This window comes from Neophocaena asiaeorientalis, unplaced genomic scaffold (genome assembly GCF_003031525.2).
Source record: "Neophocaena asiaeorientalis asiaeorientalis breed wild unplaced genomic scaffold, Neophocaena_asiaeorientalis_V1.1 scaffold409, whole genome shotgun sequence".
NCBI lineage: Eukaryota > Metazoa > Chordata > Mammalia > Artiodactyla > Phocoenidae > Neophocaena > Neophocaena asiaeorientalis.
The window spans coordinates 1657503-1680990 of NW_020175208.1; the positions used below are offsets into that span (position 1 = coordinate 1657503).

General features: G+C 48.1%; 1 protein-coding gene across 1 annotated transcript in view; it reads left to right on the forward strand.

Annotated features, from left to right (window-relative positions):
- CSMD2 (CUB and Sushi multiple domains 2) overlaps window positions 1-23488 on the forward strand; it is a 641557-nt gene that overhangs the window by 467700 nt on the left and 150369 nt on the right. Inside the window, exons 28-29 of the mRNA XM_024765304.1 lie at window positions 13525-13727; window positions 19041-19232. Of these exons, the coding sequence (XP_024621072.1) occupies window positions 13525-13727; window positions 19041-19232 (395 nt within the window). The remainder of the gene's footprint in view (window positions 1-13524; window positions 13728-19040; window positions 19233-23488) is intronic.

Consider the following 23488-nt stretch of genomic DNA (forward strand, 5'->3'; position numbering starts at 1 on the left):
AAATATATAGATACATAGACAGAGGGAATTATTTCACGTGATAAAATGCTTAGTCCACAAGTGTGTCAACAGTCATGAATCTTTATGCACCAAATAACCTAACAAGAAAACTTAAAGCAAAATCTGTCAGAAAAACAAGAAGAAATTGACAGCCATAGGAGACTTTAACGTATCTCTCTTAACGGAGTAAAGCAAATACAGTTAAGTCTTCTACATATAAACAAGTTCTGTTCTCAGAGCGCATTCGTAAGTCCCATTGTTCGTAAGTCCAGCAAAGTTAGCCTAGGTACCCAACTAACACAATCGGCTCTAGAGTACTGTACTGTAGTAGGTTTATAATACTTTTCACACAAATAATACATAAAAAACAAACACAAAAAATAAAGAAAACATTTTTAATCTTACCTTGAAAAGTACAGTGGTCCAGTCCAACAGCTGGCGTACAGGGGCTGGCATCGAGTGAACGGGCAAGAGTTACTGACCGGAGGAGGGAGAGGAGGTGGGAGATGGTACTGTACTCTCTACAGTGCTGTACAGTAAAGCACAACCACTTGTAGAGGATGCACGCACGTGACGATGTACACTAGACACGTGAACTAACGTGACTGGACACGCAAATGCACATTCACATCTTTGAAAGTTCACAACTTGAAGGTGCATATGTAGGGGACTTACTGTAAAAAAATAGAACTAAACTGTAATTTGTTGTAGGTGATTTTGCCATCTTCTGATTTGATATGTATCAGGCTCAGTGCTAGGTACTTTATATGTGATTGCATTTACAATAATCCTCTTGGCAACACTGCTGGATAGATGATGTTACTGCCATTCTACAGAGGAATAAACTGAGGCTCTTTCAGGTCACTCAATTATCAAGGATGAGTATTTGAACCCAAGTCTTTGACCTCGTAGCCATTTTGTTAAATAGCCTCTTCGGGAGGCAGAGCTTCATTTCATGGAAAACATTTCTTCCAAAAAGGATAAAGACACCTCTGCCCCTCACAGAGTCCCTGACACCTGCAGGGCAGGTTCTGGTGAACAATAGGCAGTCACAGAGCCTTCATTTACAGGGCGATGATAATGAGAAAACAAGTGGTGCAAGGTTACTCAGCAAGGAAGAGTGAAACACAGGGCAGTAGCTTCCGTGCTGCATCTGTACACTGCCCAGCCTCCCAGAACACCAGTCACTGTAGCTTCTTCAGTGACTGAAGCCCAGGTTTATTCTTTCACTTAGGAAAATAACACAAGAAGAATCTTTCTGCCTTCCCAATACCAGCTGGCACCAGGAAAGGACAACCTCTATTTTTGCTCTAGACACCAATGCTTGCTTTGAGCTTTGGTCTGTCTTCTCAGTTTTTGCTCTTTGGATGGCACAATGCTTTAATTATTATTGTCTGCTATTATAATCATGGTTTAATTGTTGGTTTGCTGCACCGTGGCTCAGAGGGGGGCATTTTGTGAAGCAAGTATTATTTTCTTATTGTCATTTCCAAAGTCACTGAGGATAATTTAAGCTGCGTTCTCACTTGGGGACAGGAGTGATTTCTGACCCCTCCCCCTGCTACAGCAGCTGTTCGTTCACATGCCATCTTCCCCTGATGTAAAGATCCGCTGTTAACACTCTTCCCGGTGCAATATCCATGTGTTCACGCAGTGGTGACAGTTGCTTCGAAGCACCCAAAGCCTTTTCATGTTCCAGGGCCCAGTCAGAAGGCAAGTGAAATCAACATATAAAGATGCTGTGATTTTTTTCCTTTCTAGTTTTTGCATTTTTCTAATGTGTGACAGATACAGATGAACCACTTCTAAGTGTGGAAGTGGGCAGCACCCGAGAAATGCCCAATGTGTTAAAGTTTCCTTCAGACTGAGAGCTGAAAACCATAATCCCAGACTCGAGTTTGTCTATGGACAGCACTTAAGGGGTGCAGCCCCCTACAGTGACAATTTGATGCTCTCCTAGGTTTTTAGATGAAAGTTCTGGCAGTAAATCTCTTCCTGTGGTTGAAGCTGAGTGTCATAAACCTTACCCACAAAGCCTGGGGGGACTCTTAGTGGTGGGCTGGTGGGCAGAGGTAAGGGAGTGAGGGCCAGGTGAGGGCTCCCTCACCTGGGAAGCTGCTGTTGGGACATTGTGGTGGAAGGTGGGACTCTGTGGAAACACCATGATGAAAAGGTGTACAGAGATCCCGGAACAGGGATGGCCCCCTGGTCGGGGTGCCCTGCAGTTAAAGGGAGTGGCAGCCAATCTGACATGAAGACCCAGCTCCAGAGAGAACAAGCAGAGGTTCCCGGCAGCCCCCAGGGGAATGGGAAAGAGGACCAGAGACCAGCGGGGCTCATTAGCTGAGCTGGCATACTTGTCAGTAGTGAAAGCCCAGGCTGTACCCCAGGCAGATTTAGGACACTGAGACCAACTCAAGGCCCCTCCTTTTTGGAAACGGGGCTCCCCCTTCTCTGCCCCCAGCCCTGACCCAGCACTGTGGAAAGGACTGAAGAAGCCATGCCTGCCTTGCCTTCTTCCACAGTTGGACATCATTGCCCTGCTGAGTCTCTCTTCTCTCTCTTATTTATTTATGGCTGCGTTGGGTCTTTGTTGCTGCATGAGGGCTTTCTCTCTAGTTGCGGCAAGCGGGGGGCTACTCTTCGTTGCAGTGCATGGGCTTCTCATTGCGGTAGCTTCTCTTGTTGTGGAGCATGGGCTCTAGGCACGTGGGCTTCAGTAGTTGTGGCATGCAGGCTCAGTGGTTGTGGCGCACGGGCTAAGCCGATCTGCGGCATGTGGGATCTTCCAGGACCAGGGCTCGAACCCATCTCCCCTGCATTGGCAGGCAGAATCTTAACCACTGCACCACCAGGGAAGCCCCTCTCCTCTCTTGACTCCTTGGGCTGTACCTTTTTCTGGTTTACCTTCTACCTCCTCCACTCCTCATTCTTAGTCTCCTTCCCCTGCTCATCCTTAATGCCATGGATCTCCAGGACACCCTTCTCTGTGTGCTGCCCGCACTGATACTCATTGGGTGGGCTTGTCCAAACGCATGGCTTTAGGTCTCACCCACCTGCACCCATGCTCTCGTCCTCCTGAAGAACCTGTACTGTCCTGGGGGTGCCCATCTCTCCATCCCATCCGTGTCTTTGCGCAACCTCTTTTCTCTGCCCGGCATTCCCCTTCCTTCTCACACTCCTCGCCACCCCCTTCATCTGGAAAATCCTGTTCATCTCTTAAGATTCAGCTTAGTTGTTCCCTCCTCCGGGGACCTTGCCTCACCCCTTGGCCTGAGCTGGGACCTTCTCTGTGCGTATCTGTACCATAGTACTTTTCACACCACAGCTAGGGGCAGAAACAAGCCATGTTCTTGTCTATATCACCAGTTCCTGGTGTGATATATCTGCACCCACTGCCTACTATTCATTGATCGGATGTGTGAAAATTGGTCCGAAGACTTGTAGAGCTGTATTTGGAGAGTGTGAGACCATGGCTGCAGCATCCCCCTGTCTTCTGGCTTTAAACTAGGCAGCCATCTCTGGCCCAGGGTCTGTGCAGCTAGGTCCTATCTCTATGGTGGCGATAGGATGCCAAAGACATAGATTCAAGGGGCGGGATGTGGGCAGTAAAGAGAGATGTCAGAACCTCCAGTGAAATAGGAAGTATCTTCCTTAGCACATAGGATTTAAGTTGCCCGTCACCAAGTGGCACACACAGCACGGACTGAACTATGGGCGTCCCCGAAAGCTGATGAGCCATTCACTTACTCATCAACTCAGCCAAACCGGGAGCTTAGTGTGGGTCAGGCCTGGTGCTGGGTACCAAAGATACAAACACAAAGGAGACACAAACACAACAGTTAAGGAACTCAGTGAGACAGGTTATTCAGTGGATGACTCTGATACACAGAGGAGCATCTCACGAGATTGGGGCCATGGGGAGGGCATGGAAAAGCCCGTGGAAAAGCTTACCAACTGGAGCTGGGGATCTACTGGGACATGGTATTCAGGTGGTGTATGAGTTTACTAGGGCTGCTGTAACAACCGAATGACGTAACAAAAATTTATTTTCTCACACTTCTAGAGCCTAGAAGTCCAAAATCGAGGAGCGAGTAGGGTCACACTGCCTCTGAAGGCTCTAGGGAAGAATCAGTTTCATTTCCCAGCTTCTGGGAGTTGCCAGCACTCCTTGGCCTTCCTTGGCTTGTGGATGCATCACTCCAGTCTCTGCCTCCATCTTCACATGGTCCCCTTCCCTGCGTCTCCACGGTGCCTCTGTATCCAAATCTCCCTTTCCTTTCTCTTAGAAAGACATCAGTCATTGGACTCAGGACCCACCCTACTCCAGTATGACCTCATCTTAACTTGATGACATCTACAAAGACCCTATTTCCAAGTAAGGTTACATTCACAGGGACCGAGTGTTAGGACTTGAACATATCTCTTGGGGGGAGACCATTCAAGCCACTACAGGTGGTGTGAGGGCACGTGTAGGGGTTGGAAACATCCAGGCAGAAGGAAGTCACTGAAGCCAGATTAAAAGAAGAAAATGGGTAAAGAGTGAGAAGAAGAGGAGGAGGCAGTTGGGGCTATTCATGGAGGGCTTGGAGCATCCCCTAGGAAGCCTGACTTTATTCTGTAGGGAAAAGGGAATGACTGGTCAGATACGTGGTTCAGAAAGGTCAGCTGGCCCTCGTGGGAAAGGTGGATTGAAAAGGTGAGGGGGAGTTTGGGTGCACACTCTGTGTGCCTCTGTAATGCTGTTCTCTCTCTCTCTTTTTTTTTTTTTTTAAGAAGATGTTGGGGGTAGGAGTTTATTAATTAATTAACTTATTTTTGCTGTGTTGCATCTTCGTTTCTGTGCAAGGGCTTTCTCTAGTTGTGGCGAGCGGGGGCCACTCTTCATCATGGTGTGCGGACCTCTCACTATGGCGGCCTCTCCTGTTGCGGAGCACAGGCTCCAGACGCGCAGGCTCAGTAGTTGTGGCTCACGGGCCTAGCCGCTCCGCGGCATGTGGGATCTTCCCAGACCAGGGCTCGAACCCGTGTCCCCTGCATTAGCAGGCAGATTCTCAACCACGGCGCCACCAGGGAAGCCCCTGCTCTCTCTCTTGCAGTCACCTTCCTCTCTCACTTTCCTTGTGCTTCGCTTTTATTTCTCCAAAACTGCTTCAAAGACATCTCCTCCTTGAGGTTTTCCTTGCCTCTCTCAATTAGAAGAAGATGACGATGTAAAAGAAAGGCCTTTGGTCCCAGACAGACGTGGTTTGAATACACCCTCTGACCCTGACAAGCTGTTTGACGCCCCCCCCCTCACCCTCAGCAAGTCTCCCCAATTAACCCCCGGGACTTCAGTTTCCACATCAGCAAGATGGCAAAAATAGGCTCCAACTTACAGGCTTGTTATGAGGGTATTAGACAATATACATGAAGCACTTGGCACGTAGATTTCCAACAAATGATTAGTTCTCTTCTTCGTCCAGTTATTTCGATAGCACTTTATCTATCCCACGCGTTCAGCACCTCCTGCACGTATTATTGTGTTGTGTGTGTCTCTTTCAATAAACAGCAGCAGCCTCCAGGGCAAAGACACAGCCTTCCATGTTTCGGCAGCTCTCAGCACAGAGTGAGATGCACGTCAGGCCCCCTCCCTCTTCCGTGGCTATTGTTGTGTCTGTGGCCCAGAGAAACAAGAGCGCAAACGGGTGAGGCGTCAAGATGAAGGATCACCTTCTCACAGCACGGTGGGCGCAGGATCCTCAAATGATTTTCAGTATTTCAAAAGCCAGAAGGAGACCGGATGGTCACCTGCAGGGGAGCTGCGCAGGCAAACCAAATGTCTGCTTGGGCCCGGAATTATCCCTATCAATGAGAACCTCTAATTAGCATTTTATAGACTTTGATTTCTATGGGATGAAAAACGTCTTCAATAAGACTCTTAATCCATGTGGTCAGATTGGCAAAGCTTCACTGGCTAGCATCAAGGATTTATCATGAAAGAGGTCACTAGCACCTGTAGTAGCCCCCTAGCTAATTTCCCTGCATCCGACGTTGCCCTTGCCAGGCTGTTCTTATCCGGGCAGCAGGAGTGATCTTCAAATGAAAATGGGATCTTGTAAGGCCTCAGCTTAAAATCCTTCAGTGACGTCCCTTAGCCCATAGAATAAAATCCAAAATTTTCCCCGACACACCGGGCCCCACGAGACCTGGCCTCTGCCTACCTCTCTTGGCCCAGGGACAGCCTCAGTGCCTTTCTGTTGCTCTGATGCTCCAAGCTGCTTCCCTTTCGGGGCCTTTGCTCATGCTGCCCTTTATCCACAGAAAACGTCCTCCCACCTCTTGCCCTGCCCTGGTGACTGGCTCCCTCTAAGCCCCTCCTCTTCCTTAGATGTCACCTCCATGGAGAGGCCTTCCTGGCCAGTCTGTCTAACCCGGTGGCTCCATCTCAGCGCTCTACCGTTTCCTTCATCGCATTTGCCCACAGCTGGTAGTCTTCTGATGGGGTTGTGTGTGCAGGAGTATTGCCCGTCTCCAGAAACAGCTGGAAAATGACACCCTGTCTGTCATCTTCGCCATTATCTCCCAGCACCTAGCACACAGAAGGCATTTACATAAACGAAGGCAGTAAGAGGTCCGGAACTTCAGCTTCTCTCCTTTCCATTGCCAAGCTGCATGGTTTCTGCATGCACAGGACCTCAGGCTCCCTCTTCTGGCCTCTGGCCTCTGGCCTCCCACCTCTGTTGACCTCATCAATGCCAAGCCTTTGACTTTGTCTGACTAACAGATCAGTTAAGCTGAATGCAGTGAATTGGCACTTTTAATTAAGGGTCTTAAATCTCAGCCCTTTAACCTTGTGTTATGATTGACATGTAAACTATTGATTACTGATGGGGCCTCTCTGGAGCAGGCCTGGCTCTCGGCCACAGCCTCTTCCTTCTGGAGGTGCAGGCAGCGTTGTCAGGGGAGGGAGAGGAAGCGCCAAAGTCTGACCTGGACCGGCATTATATAATGTAATTCTGTGTCGCTCTCTGACCAGCCCTTGACCTTGAGCAAGTTACTTAACCTCTCTGAGCCTCAGTGTTCTCATTTTTAAAGAGGGGAATGGTGCTACCTACAAAATAAAGATGCTTGTGAGGACTAAGTGGGATAAGGTGAAATTGCCTCGTACACAGGGGTTGTATAAATATGTTTTCTTTCATTTCTACCTAGTGTACATATTCTCTTTTCACACTTCCCATCGGTCTGGTCCTTCTGGGATTTCATTTGTTCATTCTTGAGTTCACTCACTCATCCATTCCATTATTCACCCTCAGGGACCTCAGTCGGTCTCTAACCAGAAGAGGATAAAACCCCAACTCTGCTAGCTAATACTGATGTCCCTCTCTCAATCCAGCTCTGTCCCCATGACGTACTCATGCCACCCGAACTCCAGTGTGGGTGTCACCTGTCTTCCCAGGTGCCTTAACCTCTCCCCTGCCTCTGGGTCTTGTCTTGTGTTAGTACATCCAAAGAAAGCACCCTCTGGGCTTCCCTGGTGGCGCAGTGGTTGAGAGTCCGCCTGCCGATGCAGGGGACGCGGGTTCGTGCCCCGGTCCAGGAGGATCCCGCATGCCGCAGAGCGGCTGGACCTGTGAGCCATGGCCACTGAGCCTGCGCGTCCGGAGCCTGTGCTCCGCAACGGGAGAGGCCACAACAGTGAGAGGCCTGCGTGCCGCAAAAAAAAAAAAGAAAAGAAAAAAAGAAAACGCGCTCCCTTTCACGCCGCCCAAACTTCTAGCCTCGTCTCCTCCTGCCTTCCCTGACAAGCCTGGCCCACGAGAACCTCTCTTCCCTGAGAGCACGTCCGGCAGCACCACACAGCTACCGCTTGGTCTGCGCCTACAGGCGGCTGCCGATTTCCCAGTGCCTCACGGACCATGGAGGAAGCAGAGAAGCCAGGGGCAGCTTAGCACAGCAGGGAGGATGCTTGTTTGCTCCGCTTTTCCTGCGGAGCTCCTTCTCCCCTTCCAACCAAGTGTAGGGCCCCAGTCTGTTCCCTCCTAAAGGCCTTGAAGAGAAGCCTGTTTTCACTCGTCAGAAGTCCTTGGAGGAGAGGCCTGCCAGGGGGATGAGAATACAACCATTGAGGAAACCCACACAGCTCTGGTACTGAGGAAGCTCCACCTGTATCTATAAAAGGGTTTACCTAGGAAATCCAAGAGCTTAACTTGAAGCCTGTTAGAACTTAACTAGTGACTGAAAATAAGAAATACATGCACACACACATATACATATATATATATCCAACAATAAATATGTAACTAATAATTAAATCCCGCTCACAGTGGAGCTGAAAGCCAAAAATTGAATTTAAGAGGAAAACCATAAAACTTTACCAGAGTACCTAAACTAACCCCTAAATAAGTTACCACATCTACAGTGTTCCTGGCTGGGGAAAATAAGTAACGCAAAGATATCAATTTGCCTGAATCAATCAGTAAGTGTGTGCAGGGCTTCCCTGGTGGTGCAGTGGTTAAGAATCCGCCTGCCAATGTAGGGGACACGGGTTCGAGCCCTGGTCCGGGAAGATCCCACATGCCGCGGAGCAACTAAACCTATGCGCCACAACTACTGAGCCTGCGCTCTAGAGCCTGAAAACTACAACTACTGAAGCCCGCACGCCTAGAGCCCGTGCTCTGCTATAAAAGAAGCCACTGCAGTGAAAAGCCCGCTCACCACAACAAAGAGTAGCCCCCGCTCTCCGCAACTAGAGAAAGCCCACACAAAGCAACAAAGACCCATCGCAGCCATAAATAAATAAATAAATAAATTTAAAATAAATAAATAAGTGTGCAATTTCAATCATAGTATCCACGGGATTTGGAGGAATTTGAAAGGATAAATTTGGGAAATTAGCTAAGAAATTTTGGGGGAAAATACGAAGGGGAGCTTGCCCTGTAAGAATATCAAAATGTGAGACTGAAAACTGAAATCAGCCGAGTAGCTGAGCTCCTGGTACCACAAGTGTTTAGAATCCCGTCACGGCAAAGGAGGAAGCCCTGGAACAGAGGAGAGTCTAGACTCAGACCCATGGGCGAGGTTTCAGACCCGTTGAGAGAGACAGCCTGGATTATCCGGGCACAGGCATCTTCAATCAGGTACTCGTGAGCACTATGAGAAGGGTCAGGCATGGCCCAGGCCGTGGGGCTACCAGAGTGAAGAGGACCTGCCCCCATGCTCGTGAAAGTCATGTTCTAGCTGGGGAGAGGAGTAGTAAACAAATAAAAAAAGTATAGACTGTAATAAATGCTAAGGAGGAAAGAAGCAGAGCATCTTGATAGAACATGGAAGAGGCTACTTTAGGTAGGTGGCGGGATAATTGAGGGTCCATTTGGAAAAAATAGTGAACCAATAAACCTCAACAAATGAAACTACACAACTGCTGAGAAAATATTAAAGTTTTGCTTATTTTTTTTTTTTTTTTTTTTGCGGTACATGGGCCTCTCACTGTTGTGGCCTCTCCCATTGCGGAGCACAGGCTCCGGACACGCAGGCTCAGTGGCCATGGCTCACGGGCCCAGCCACTCCGTGGCATGTGGGATCTTCCCGGACCGGGGCACAAACCCGTGTCCCCTGCATCGGCAGGCGGACTCTCAACCACTGCGCCACCAGGGAAGCCCTAAAGCTTTGCTTTTTAATCATATAGGGAAGAAGAGGGTTTGCCCAAGCGTACCATGACATCCAATATCCTTAAAGGAAAATATTAACATCTGATTACATGGAATGAGTAACTTCTATACCAAAAAAGACACCATAAACAAAATTTCAAGGAAAAAGAGATACCAGCTGCTGGGAGAAAATGTCAGCAACAAATCTGTAAAAGAGAAATAAAAATATATAAAGATAATAAATAAAAATTATAATGTGTGAACAGAATTTAAAAAGACAAATAGCTCAAGCTGGGTAAAGGATGTGAAGATATACAAATGACCAATAAACATATGCAGAGATACGCAACCTTACTGAATTATCTAAATTTAAAACACTAGTGAGATTCCATTTCGGTTTAGCAGACGGGCAAGTATTTTAATATAGAATATATTTACATTGTAATATCTGACGTTGGTAAGGTAAAGTTTAAAGCCAACAGTCATATGAATACTGTTCAGGGAGAATGTAAATTGACACAATCACTTAAGAGAATAACTGAGCAGGATTTATCAACAACTTTAAATATTTTGTATACCCGTCCCCCCGACCAAAGTATTCCTACAAGCCAACTGAAATATTAACGTAAATGTGAAACACTGCAGAAAGATGGGAATGTTCCTTGCAGTCATATGTGAAATAGTGAAATATAACAATGTACGTTTCTACAGGAAAAACAAGAAGTAGATGTATATCTGCATTATAGAGTATTAAGTGAGGAAAGTTGCATAAAACTATGTAAAATATAGTCCCACGGCGGAGGTGGGGGGAATGTATGTGTGCACATTGAAAAAAATCTGCAAGTATTTGCACCAAACCTAATATCAAGTGGAAAGTTCTAGAGAACAGATTGGTTTGTGTGAGAGAGACTTCTTAAAAATTCGGGACATCTGTATATTGTTAGCCTTTTTCTGCCTTGAGCATATCTTATTTTTATAATTTTAAAAGACATTTTTAAAAGGATATAGTGATAAGTGGATTGGATCCTGGAACAGAAAAAGGGGCATCAGTGGAAACACTGGTGAAATCCAAATCAATGGGAGTTGAGTTCATAGTAATGTACCATGTTGGTTTCTTAGTTGTGACAAATGTACCAGGGAAATGGAAGGCATTGACCGTGGCAGAAGTGGTAAGGGGTCTATAAGAATTCTCTGTATTATCTTTGCAACGTTTCTGTAAGCCTAACATTAATCTGAAATTAAAAATTGATTAGGAGAGAGAGACAGGCTGGTATCCAAGTTCTGCTCTGGGAAGTGGAGGTGTAGGCTCACCCTTGCCCCCACTGCAGCTGGACCAGCTTCCCGAAGATCCTGCCATAACCCCTGACCTTTATTTCCCACACACATACCTTTTTTAAGACGTAAATTTTTAGAGCAGGCTTACGTTCACAGCAAAGCTGAAAGTACAGAGATTTCCCATTCACCCCCTTGCCCCACACCTGCACAGCTTCCCCCATTATCAGCATCTCCCATCAGAGTGGTACATTTGTTAGACCTGATGAATCTGCATGCACTGACACATCATTACCACCAAGAAGCCATCGTTTATATTAGGGTTTGCTCTTCGTGCCCATATTCTATAGGTTTGAACAAATGTGGAATGACATGTATCCATTATTACAGTATCATAAGAGTATTTCCACTCCCCTAAAAATCCTCTGTGCTCTACCAGTTTATCCCCTCTCCCTGACCTAGCCTCTGGCAATCACCGACCTTTTTACTATTTCCATAGTTTTGCCTTTTTCAGAATGTTACATACTTGGAATCATACAGTATGTAGCCTTTTCAGAATGGCTTCTATCACTTAGTAATATGGATTTAAGGTTCCTCAATGTCTTTTCAAGGCTTGAGAGTTCATATCTTTTTAGCACTGAATAATATTCCATTGTCTGGATATACCACAGTTTATTTAGCCATTCACCTACTGAAGGACATCCTGGTTGCTTCCAAGTTTTGGCAATTATGAATAAAGCTGCTATAAACATCTGTGTGCAGGGTTTTGCGTGGAAATCAGTTTTCAGCTCCTTTGGGTAAATACCGACGAGCACAGTTTCTGGATCGTATGGTAAGAGAGTGTTTAGTTTTGTAAGAAACTGCCTAGCTGTGTTCGCAAGTGGCTGGTCCATTTTGCGTTCCCGCCAGCAGTGATGAGAGTCCCTGTTGCTCCACATCGTCATCCGCATTTGGTGCTGTTCTGAATTCTAGCCATTCTAATGAGTGTACACTGGTATCTTATTGCTTTTTTCATTTGCATTTCCTCGATGACATACGATGTGGGACATCTTTTCACATGCTTATGTGTCATTTGTATATCTTCTTTAGTGAGGTATCTGGTAAACTTTAGCCCATTTTTGTTTTATTTTGTTTTTCGCGGTACGCCAGCCTCTCACTGCTGTGGCCTCTCCCGTTGCGGAGCACAGGCTCCGGCCGCGCAGGCTCAGCGGCCATGGCTCACGGGCCCAGCCGCTCCGCGGCATGTGGGATCTTCCCGGACCGGGGCACGAACCCGCGTCCCCTGCATCGGCAGGCGGACTCTCGACCACTGCACCACCAGGGAAGCCCTAGCCCATTTTTTAATCATGTTATTTGTTTTCTTACTGTTGAGTTTTAAGAATTCTTTGTATAGAATTGGCTCTCCATATCTGCATGTTCAGGATCCACAGATTCAACCTACCTCAGATGGAAAATATTTGAAAACAATCCACAAAGTTCCAAAAAGCAAACTTGAATTGGCCATGCACAGGCAACTATTTACATAGCATTTACATTATATTTACAACTATTTACATAGCATTAACATTGTATTAAGTATTATAAGTAATCTAAAAATTATTTAAAGTATACACGAGGGTGCTCTTTGCAGATGCCAGGCCATTCTGTATGAGGAATTTGAGCACCCTCAGATTTTGCTATCTTGTTACCTTTTGCAGAGCAGCAATGTTTCATTTTAATGAAGTCCAGCTCATCACCTGTTTTCTTCATGGATTGTACCTTTGGTATTGTATCTAATAAGTGATCACTGTACCCAAGGGCATCTGAGTTTTCCCTTATGTGATCTTCTAGGAGTTTTATAGTTTTACGTTTACATTTAGGTCTGCGATCTGTTTCGAGTTAATTTTTGTGAAGGGTATAAAGTCTGTGTCTAGATTCATTTCTGCGTGTGGATGTCCAGTAGTTTCGGCACCATTTGTTGAAAAGACTATCTTTGCTCCTTTGTTAAAGATCAACTGACTATATTAATATGAGTCCATTTCTGGACTTTTGACTTATTTGTCTGTTATTTCACTGATATCACACTATCTTGATGACTGTAGCTTTATAGTAAGTCTTGACATTAGGTAGTGTCAGTTCTCCAAATGTGTTCTTCTTCAATGTTGTGCTGGCTCTTCTAGGTCTTTTGCCCTCTCCACATAAACTTCAGAGTCAGTTTGTCAACATCCACAAAATAACTTGCTGGGCTTCTGACTGAGTCTTTGTTTTTTTACCTCTATCCTTTATCCCCAGATCCTGCCTTCTCAGCATCCCCTTCCAATTAGAGTGATATGGATAGGGGCTCAGGAGTGAGGCCTGGGGACTGCCGTGTAGAGTGGAGGAGATGGGTGGGGTTTTACAGTGGCAACAGGAAGCTCCACAATAATAAACAGGATGCACAGAATCTACCCTCCCTCACCCTCGTTCCCATCTTCTAGTGACCTCCAATGGGTGGAGCAGGCTGGATGGAAATGGAGAGGATAATTCTCTCTAATCCTCTTCCTTCCTGCAAGTCTCTCTTAGGTGTATGACTTTGCCTGACCGGAAGCCCCTGGAAAGAAGGCGCTGAGCCCCGAGTGACCACCTGCTTCTTCTCTCCGTTCAGACTCCACTTCCTGGTCTTTGACACGGAGGAGCTCCACGACGTGTTGCGCATCTGGGATGGGCCTGTGGAGAGTGGGGTTCTGCTGAAGGAGCTCAGTGGCCCGGCCCTGCCCAAGGACCTGCACAGCACCTTCGGCGTGGTCGTTCTGCAGTTCAGCACCGACTTCTTCACCAGCAAGCAGGGTTTTGCCATTCAGTTCTCAGGTCTGTGCCCACCTTCCGCCAGCCTCCATCCATCAGTCCTGCCGTAACCCCCCTTCCTCCTCCCGCAAGTCCCTTCTTTCCTCTATCTCTCCACTCGGGTAAAGATATTTATTGAGCATTTTCTCTGTGCCTGGTCCGTGGGTAGTGCTTGTTCTGATATCTGTGCCGAGCTTACTCTGAGGGGAGGGGAGACAGGTAGATGAACAAACACTGACATACAAATCAGCAAGTATCTGGAGGGAGAAATGTGAGCTATAATGGTCACCTTGGAGCATCAAGGAAGATGTTCCGGGAAAGGTGATGCCCAAGCTCCAACCGGAAGGGTGAGTAGAAGTTACAGAAGAAAATACAGTATTTCAAGGAGGGCATAGTCAACTGTGACGCGGATTTAGAGTTGCCATGGAGTTGGACTTGGAGGATTCGTGGGTCCTTATTAGATAAGAAAGAGAGAAAAGGGCATCCTGGGTGCAAAGAGCGTGTGAATGTGTGAGAGGCAGGATAACGGGCTCTGGAAGTGGAGGGTTGTCCACTGTGGCTGAAACGTGGAGAGTGGGGAGGGAGGCAGGGGAGGGACAGCTGACACTGGCTTGGAGCACAGTCACAGAAGAGCCGAGCTGACATGTCACACACTCTTGTTCTTAGTCTGGTTCACGTCTCAGTAAGGACCGGAAGCCAAATACGAGTCATCTAAATTCAGTTAATTATGTGCTGCGGTAGCCAGCTATGGAGGAGCGTGACAGCGAGCTACCAAAAATGGGCAATGCTCAAACATCCAAGTCCCGGTACTGGCTCGTTTCCATGACTGGTCCTGCCTCTCCCTGCGATGCATCATCTCATCTCCTCTGAAATGCCTCTTCCATCGCTCATCTCCCTGCACGAGTGACTCTGCCTCGGTCTATGCTTATGTTTATTATACAGCAGCTGTCTTCATTACCATCTCCTTACTCCACTGTGTGTATGTGAGAGGGGGGTTGCCATGGTGATGCCAGAGCGAGGCTGTGTGGCACCTGGGCCATGGCTCTGCCTCCACACTCTCACCTGGTAGGTGTGTCAGCTAAGGGTGGTTGGGTATAGCTCTAGCACCAGTAAGGCTGCGATGGCATTACAGAGCCTACTTCTAGCTCTTTCCTGCCTCTGTCTTCCCCATGGAGACGAGCATTTAGCAGCGTGTGTGGTAAATGAGGGTCTCCAGGATCATGTTGCTGTGTACTCATGAACTTGCCCACTTAACGCTCGTGCAGGCTGCCGGCCTCTCGAGGAATAGCTCCTTGTGGAGTTCATTGGGAGTCTTCTGACTGGAAATCCCCGCACCCATTCACCCATGGAGAGGGTCCCCGGGAACCAGTGAGTAACACTGAACTCACCTAAGGTTAGGGTCCCACTGCGGGGCGACAAGAGAGTCATTTTAGATAAGCATTTCCCAACATCTGTTCCCAGGAGTTCCATGGACAATTAATTGGTATTTAAAGGAAAAGGAAGTCTGTGTGGTCACGTCATGTCAGGAAGGTGCTTAGGTCGAGGTAGACCTAAAGAGGTTATCTGTCATTCGGAGCCTCCGGATTCGGAGGACATTGTTCTGCTAACGCAGATGCATTAGGAAGGGGTCTGGTAGGTCACAATTCTCAAACATATTTCATCATGGATGACTTTTTTCTAGGCCATCTCAAGAGACTAGCATTTCGTGGAACAAACCTTGGAGACTGCTGGGATAAGCAATAGAAGGATCTCCCAGCAGTAAGGAGAGTAGAATGCTGAAGAGACAGCTCAGTCCACTCGCTGCGGGGAGGAGAATTGGGAATAATTAAGCCAGACACGTATTTTCTCTGTGCTCAAGCTGATGGGTATGGCTTTAAAAAAGGGGGAAAAAAAAGAGCCCATCATCGTACTGGCAAATTCCCCCGTGGATTTGCATTATCTGACCTCCAATGTATCCTTGCAGTTGCCACGTGGGACAGAGTCCCCGGGCGCTCTGGTGAGGCACACCTTCGCCCAGCAGCTTCAGCTGCTTTCTCATGCATTGCCCAACTTGTAGAAGCCCTATCGTCCTTCAGCGTTCATCTCAGATGCCACTTCTTCCTAAGCTCCCCATTCAGAACAAACTGCTGTTGCCGATGGCACCCCCAGCACTCAACTTCTATTTCTTCAGCGCGTTGCCAGTTCCAGGCACCTGGCCTTGCCTGGGAGCTGGCCACTTATTTGCCAGCTCACAGGAAGCTCTTAGAGGGTAGGGGCCACCTCCTGCCCATCAGACTCCCGCACAGCGTGTGTATGCGGCAGGAGCTCACTCACCACTTACTGGACCTCTAGGCACAGGAAGCCTTGAACAAATGAAAGGGTGTTTTTCTCTAACACAAGAGTTGCTTTGGGCAAGCCACCCTGAGCATCACTTAGGCCTACAGACAGGGGAGTGGGCAAAACTACCTGGCCTGGTGTGCTGGTGTACCCGAGGTTTGGAAAAGGTCACCTTCCCTGTTGCTGTCATCGCTTAGCAAATACCAGCACTACTCTAGGGAAGAGAGAACGGCTCACCCCATGTTAACATTAGAGTGTGTGTTTGACGGGGGATTGTACAGAAATGCCAGGGATGGTTAGTGCAGGCTTGGCTTTATTGAGTAAACATGACTGTGTAACATCCAACATCCTGTGTGTACTACGTGGATCCAGCCTCTCCCTGGAGGCTTTGCCAAGCAGCTCACATTCAGTAGCATTAAAGGGAGAAAGTGAGAACGAAGAAAGGTGAGCGGGAGCAAAGAAGGAGAGGAAAGCGTAACCACTGCCATCTATAGAGCCGGCACCACCCTAAACTCTCTACAACGTTATCTCTTGTAATTTTCACAAAAACCATAAAGTACAGGCATCATCATTAATCCATGTTGCAGATGTGGGCTCCGAGGCCCAGAAAGGTTTCTCATTCAAGGTCATCTAGTTAGTAAGTAACAGAGCCTGGGTCAAAACGCCTGTGTCTGATTCCCAAACCTAGGCCCTTAATCATCGCACCCCATTGCCTCCCCTATAAATAATCTTTCTGAGTATGGTCACAACAGTGAGCTATTTTTCTTCCAGGGAATCATTTACATGTGTACGCTGTAAAGCTAGAGATGAAAGCTAAGCCTGTTTTTAATTGGGTAGTAAGAAGATTGGTTCTTGTTTGACTTTATAAATTCGGTAAGTATCTGATGGTGACCGTTTGTTCATTTATTTATTCACCCAGGAAATATTTACCGAACACCACTGTGTGCCAGGTACCACTCTAGGCCCTGGAGATACAGTTGAGATCAAAACAGCCAAGGTCTCTATTTCTGTAGAGATGCACAAGTGATCTACACTAAAGAGGCAAACACGTGAACTAGCAAGATGATTACAGATGGTGTTATGAAGAGAACAAAACGGGATAATGTGACAAATTTGATGGAAGGGGGTTAAGGGTTGAGCCCAGAAGGTGACCAAAGAGGCCTGTCTGAGAAGAGGATATTGGAGCTGAAAACTAAATGACAGGATGGAGCTGGCATGGGAAGATGTATGGCAAGAGCATTCCAGGCAGAAGGGCCAGCAGGTGCAAAGGCCCCTGGGGGCAGGGATAGGGGGAAGATGGAGGGGGCTAAGCTGGCTGCATTGGAAGGAGATTTTAACAATGTGCCTGGAGCATAGTGATAGCAGATCAGTGAGGGTGTCAATGATTTTAAGCTGGATCAAAGCAAAGGGTAGGTTTAAAATGTGATCTCAAAAGAGGAGAGTGTAAGAGACCATAAACCAGGGGTGGGTGAGCTCTTTCCGTGAAAGTACAGGTGGTAAATCTTTCTGTGAAAGTCCAGGCTTTGTGGACCACATGATCTCTGTCATAACAACTCCACTCTGCTGTCGGAGCATGAAAGCAGCTGTAGACAATATGTAAACAAGTGAGCATGCCTGTGTTCCAATAAAACTTTATTTGTAAGAACAGGCATAGAGCCAGATTTGGCTGTGGGCCTCAGTTTGTTGCATACTGTCTTAGCCGTTACTGGGTGTAAGGTATTAGATACTCCAACTCCCGACTCGTCCATGCAATCCTAGATGGTACAATTAGTGCTGTTACTGTATACAGTTGCCCTGGGCTTTTCCACCGAAGTCATCCTAAAAGCAGAGGAGGGTGAATGTATATCCCCAGGAGATCTGAGGGATGTAGGAAGCATAAAATCTCCTTGAGGCTTCCTGGTTTGCTTAAGAACTAATGTGATTCTTACATTCTACTCCATAATAAATTCATTTGTCTTAGTGTAAAAGTTATTTTTCCCAGAATTTCTGAGAAAAACTGCCCGAATTTCTGAGAAAAACAAGCCAATGAACATTATGGGTCCTGTGTCCTCCAGAACCTCCCGTCCCTGGGGCCGGCCGACCACAGTCTGTGAATGATGACACAGGCGGGGACCACGGAGGCAGCCAGGGTTGATACAGCTGCCTCAGAATCTTTTCTCTGGAGTTCCTGTTGTACCATTTCCTTTGGTGTGTTTTCTCATGCTGCATTTTGTCCATTTGTTCCCTCAGTTGTGCTTTTATTATTTATTCCTCCCTTCCATCATTCATTTGATGTTTGCTCTTAAAACACCTTCTCTGTATTATGCTGTCTGGTATTAGACTACAAACATCTCCCAAATTCCTGAGTTTTTAGAATTTTTAATACACCCCAACTGTTTATACTTACTTTGAACTCTACTTTGCCACTTGCTACAAACACCAGAATTCTCTCGGGTTTCAGTCTGATGAGTTGTCGGTGGTTTGCCATACAAGGGAGAATGTGACCTTCACCCGACCTTAGTAGCTCCAAGCATCTTCTCAACCACTGCTCAGCATTCAGGCAGGACAACTCCCAAACTCCTCTGCAGACCTTTCTGGTTGAATATTGGGGTTTATGCTTAATTACCTTGTCACTCCCTCATACGGATCATGTTAGCTACATTTTGCAAAATTGCAAAGCTAATCTTTGTAATAAGGCTTGTATCGTTAAACCAAGTTGAACTCAGTCCTACAGTCATAGCGGTGCAGTCATGCTTAACTCATAGTATAGTATCCCAGGACAGGTGGATGATGGTAATGGTGAGGGTACCAGTAGAATAAGTGATGGTCGCAAGTAGTGGTGGAGGTGGTGACAGTAATGGGTGTGAGAACGGAGATGGTGGTGCTGTCGCTCCTGCTGTTACACCGGCGGGAGGTAATGGAGATTCCAGCAGTGGCCCTGGTGATGGACGTGGTGATGTCAGTGAGGGTGGTGAGCCAGGAGCCTCACTGTCTGGCAGACACCTAGGCAACCCCACTTCCTCCTCTGTTTTCTTATCCCAGTGTCCACAGCAACATCCTGCAATGACCCTGGGGTCCCCCAGAATGGGAGCCGGAGTGGCGACAGTTGGGAAGCCGGTGACTCCACGGTGTTCCAGTGTGACCCCGGCTATGCGCTGCAGGGAAGTGCAGAGATCAGCTGTGTGAAGATCGAGAACAGATTCTTCTGGCAGCCCAGCCCACCAACGTGCATCGGTACAAAGCAGCTGCAGTGTGAACCCTCCCCTCTGGTCCCACCACTTGTGTGCTCCAGACCTCCTACCCCCTTAAGTGGCAGCTACATCTTGAGCCTGGCCAGGAGAGTCAGAAGAGCTGAAAGTCACAGAAAACTCAAAGTCTACTCTGCTTCGCGTGTCTGTGTATACACATACCCACTCGCATTCACACACCCACACTCTACACACTATGAGTTCTTCACTCTCCAAAATGGTCTCAAAGATTTTTAAGCCAGGTGTGCCTGTCCCTCTTCTCCTGACCCAGACCATATAGATTGGAAGGAGGACTGTGGATCACCTCGGGTAGCAAGGGTCTTCAGGTTCTGAAATGACCCTTCTATTACCTGGAGCGCTAGAAGGGCACCCACAGACCTGGAGGTAAAGGAAAGACCTTTGCTCTTCCTCTTGGCAAGGAAATTATTGGTTGCCTGGATTTTGGTTCTCCAGATCTGTCCTTAGTCCTTAAATCTCCCCATTTGCCAGATGAAGCAGTGGAGGCTCTGTGATGTGTCCAAGGTCACGTAGCTCGTAAGGGCTGGTGCCTGAGGAATCGATCCTGCTCCCCAATTCCTTAAGGCTGGGAGGAGGAAGGAACTTGAAGGGAGAGGAGGACAGGAAAGAAAGAGAAATTGATGGAAACAAACGTTCCAGGGGCTCACGTCCGCATGGCTCTTTTCCTCAGGCAAAATACTGAGTGCAGTTCTCTGCTGTATCAGCGATGGCTGTTAGAAGAGACCAGTAGTCGTGGAGTCCTTACTGTGTGCAACTGGACATTTACTTACACAACCTCACTTAACTTTCCCTGCAGCTCTCTGTAATGAGTACCGTTCCCTCATTTCACAGTAGAGGAGACTGAAGCTTAGGCGACTTTGAGTATCTTGCCTCAAATCACAGAACCGGGATTTGGCAGAGTCAAGAGTCACACCCACATCAGTCTGAATGCAAAGCTTTTCATTTTCCTACCTCCCACACTGATTCCCACCCCGGAGATGGGCTCAGGTGAGATGCACCCCAGCATTGCCCACCCCGGCGACGCCCTGCACCTCTTTGCACACAGACTTGGGAGGCGCTGTCCAGGTATCTGAGGACTGGCCTTTGCTGGGCATGCTCTGAGGCCTGGTGTTGACACTAAGTCCTGTCCCTCGGTGGCAATGAGGAGTCACATGGGTATGTGTGGTTGGATCTCCGTGAATGTACTGCAGACAGGAAGGCGAGACCTGGGTTTAGAGCAATCTCAGTTCTTAACTATGTGTTGTGATGCGTTGAGAGAGTATAGGATATTGAAGAAGACAGATCCAGGTTCAGTTCCTGGCTCTGCCATTTACTAGTTCAGTAGCCTTGGGGAAATTGCTTCAACTCTCTGACCCAGTAAACGGGCAGCCAGCAGAGCGGAGAGGTTAATTCAGCTTTCGTTACCCACTCTTCTGCGCTCGGCGTGGGAAAATGTTCCTCGCAACTAAGTGAACACCTGCCTGTCCTCTCAAACAGTCTGGAAATCCCAGTGACAAGCCCCTAATTTCCAGCTCCCTTGGCAGTCTGCCACGACGGTCTGGCTGGTCTTCATCCCCCTTCATGATAGGGAGGAAGCAAAGGGCGATAACAAATGTTCATGGAGCGTCATCCCCATGACAGGTGCTGGGCTAGATGTTGTACCTACGTATTCACAAGTGAAATCACCGTGCGTAAGTTTAGAGCTTGGGTTCTGGATTCCAGCTGCCTGGGTTCGAGTCCTGCTTCACCATGACAAACTGTGTAGCCTTAGACAAATCACTTCATCTCCCTGTGCCTCATTTTCCTGCCCTGTAAAACAGGGAAGATAATAGTACCTATCTCATGGGGTTGTTCTTAGAATTGAATAAGATAATGCTGTAAAGCACTTAGAACCATGCCTGGTTCATAGTAAACACTGTGTGTGTTAGAGGCCATTATCGTCATTATTCTTTCTCTCTTTTTTTTTATTTTATAGATTAGATAACAGAGGCTCAGAGAGGTGGGATGGTCTTGCACAAACTCACAGCTAGGAGGTAGCTGGGTCAAAATTGGAACCCAGGACTGTGTAACATCGAAATCGTTGGTCTTTTTCACAACTCTCACCTGTCGGCACAGCCTGCCCGCTTTTTAGCTGCCTGGAATGATCACCCGTTCCCATTCCAACCTGGGCAACGTGGTTTGTAAGGTCAAGCCTGGGCCTGAGGATGGAGCCTGCCTTCTCCTTCTAACTCAGTGGGGAGCAGACCGGGCCTGACGGTGGGGCGAGGGGGCGCCAGTGCCCAGGATTGGAAGGGAGGCCTGGCTTCTGGTCCAGCTTGGTTGAGTACCCGCTGAAAGGATAGGGTGCCACTGGGATGTCACCAAGGCCTCATTTAGTCTCCTACAGCTCAGTTGTCCTGCTGGCCAGTGCCTGGGCCTAGGAGGGGAAGGGGGACTTTGTGCCCCTCTGTCAGCCCCGCCCAAGCAGCGGGACCTGTCTGTCCTGCGGGTGAAGCAGCCCAGGAGTCCAGCCAGGGCCTTGAAGACAACTGGCAGAGGGCGGTGAGGCCCACGCCGGGGTCCTGAGTGGGAAGCAGGTGCCTGACTGTGCGATACTGGGGAGCCATCTGGCAGGGAGCTGGGCCAGGGCAGGGGCCACGAGCCCAAACACACTGAGGGCACTTTGGGGGTTGGCGGAAGAATAACGAGAGCAGTTTTGAAACACCCAGATTCACCCCACCTGTGGCAGCTTAAGGGAAGGAACCCCTGGGCTGTAAAGGTAGGTCGTGCCTAGCAGCCCTTGCCCGAATGGAGGCATCATTGGGAAGATGCCACAGTAGCTGGGACTGCTGCCATGACTGGGCTTCCTACTCTCACTGGCTGCATCACTGTGTTTCTAGCCCAGACTGGGTAGGGCCACTCTCTGTGGACTGCGCTGTGTGGTCTTGCTTTGTTAAGTCCAATGTTTTATCCTTATCAGGCAGGCCTCTAGTCTGTCCCATTCATCTAACCATCTTGTCTAGAGAGGGTTCAGTGGAGAAGAAGTGAGTGAGATACAAGGCAGACCAGACTCGAGGGACCATCCTCGCTCCTAGAATCTCTTCACCTGGGGCCCCGCCCCTGCCAGCTTGCAGGGAGGGACAGCCCTCTCCCCTCCCACTGCTGCCAACGATGCCAAGGCAGTGCAGAAGAATGGGGAAGTGACGGACTTTGGGACCAGGCAGATGTGGGTCTGAGTCTCAGAGTGACTCTGGGCAAGTTCCTTAACCTCTCTGAGCCTCAGTTTCCTCCTTTCTGAGTCAGGAAGAATAATCCATAGCTCAGCAAGTTGTTATGAGACAGAAATGAGATAATGGATCTAAAATGCTGTACGTGTGTCTGACATTTAATAGGTGTCCACTTGAGTGTTTCTGGTACTCAAGTTGGTACTTGAGATATATTCTCCACAGAAAAAAACCCACACTACTCATGACGCCTCGGGTTTTATGTTCAGCCACGTTAGGGCTTTAATGGCCTGGTCTGAAGACCTACCATTTTGTAAAGAGACCCTGCTGGGGATTGATCCAGCCCTTTAACCTCACCCCGAGCAAACGCTACACTGAGGCAATAAAGCTCAGCCCTGGGACAAGCAAATGGCCACTCTAAAGTTCAGTCCTGGATGTACCCTTGGCTCCCACCTCCATGTCCATTCCTTTGGGCTCACCATTTGCCTAAAGTACCGCCAACCTCCATTGCTGCCCTGAGGTTTTCAGACCAAGCCATGTTTAGAGTCTCAGCCATCTTTTCCTGTTAGCGACCCCATACACCCCCAGCTTCTACTTTATCAGACCCTCATGCTATGGAGCAATAACCCAGCCATTTGGGGGAGAACCTGATTCAGGATCTGGGAAGTGCCCCAGAGGGCTCTGGATGAATCGCTTGCTGTATCCCTGGCCACCTCCCCACTCCCTGCCCCTGGAAAGGCCCGTCATCTCAGGGGAGGGGGACCGCTGTGGACTAATTGGGGTTTTGTAATATCTCCGTACAACAGAGGAACACATGATCTCTTGGCCAAAGGCCTTTGAGAAAATTGGAAGGTATCTGCAGCCCTAAGAGCACTGGCAGTGTAGGAGGCCAGGCACACTTGGCAGGTACACATGATTGCTTTCCGCTCCTCCTGACATTAAGTGTGCTGGGACTTGTGGTAAATACCCACAAAGCTCACCCAGAGACAGGATGTGAGGCCCTGGAAGGAGACCATGTATTTCATATCTAAAAGCCTAGTGA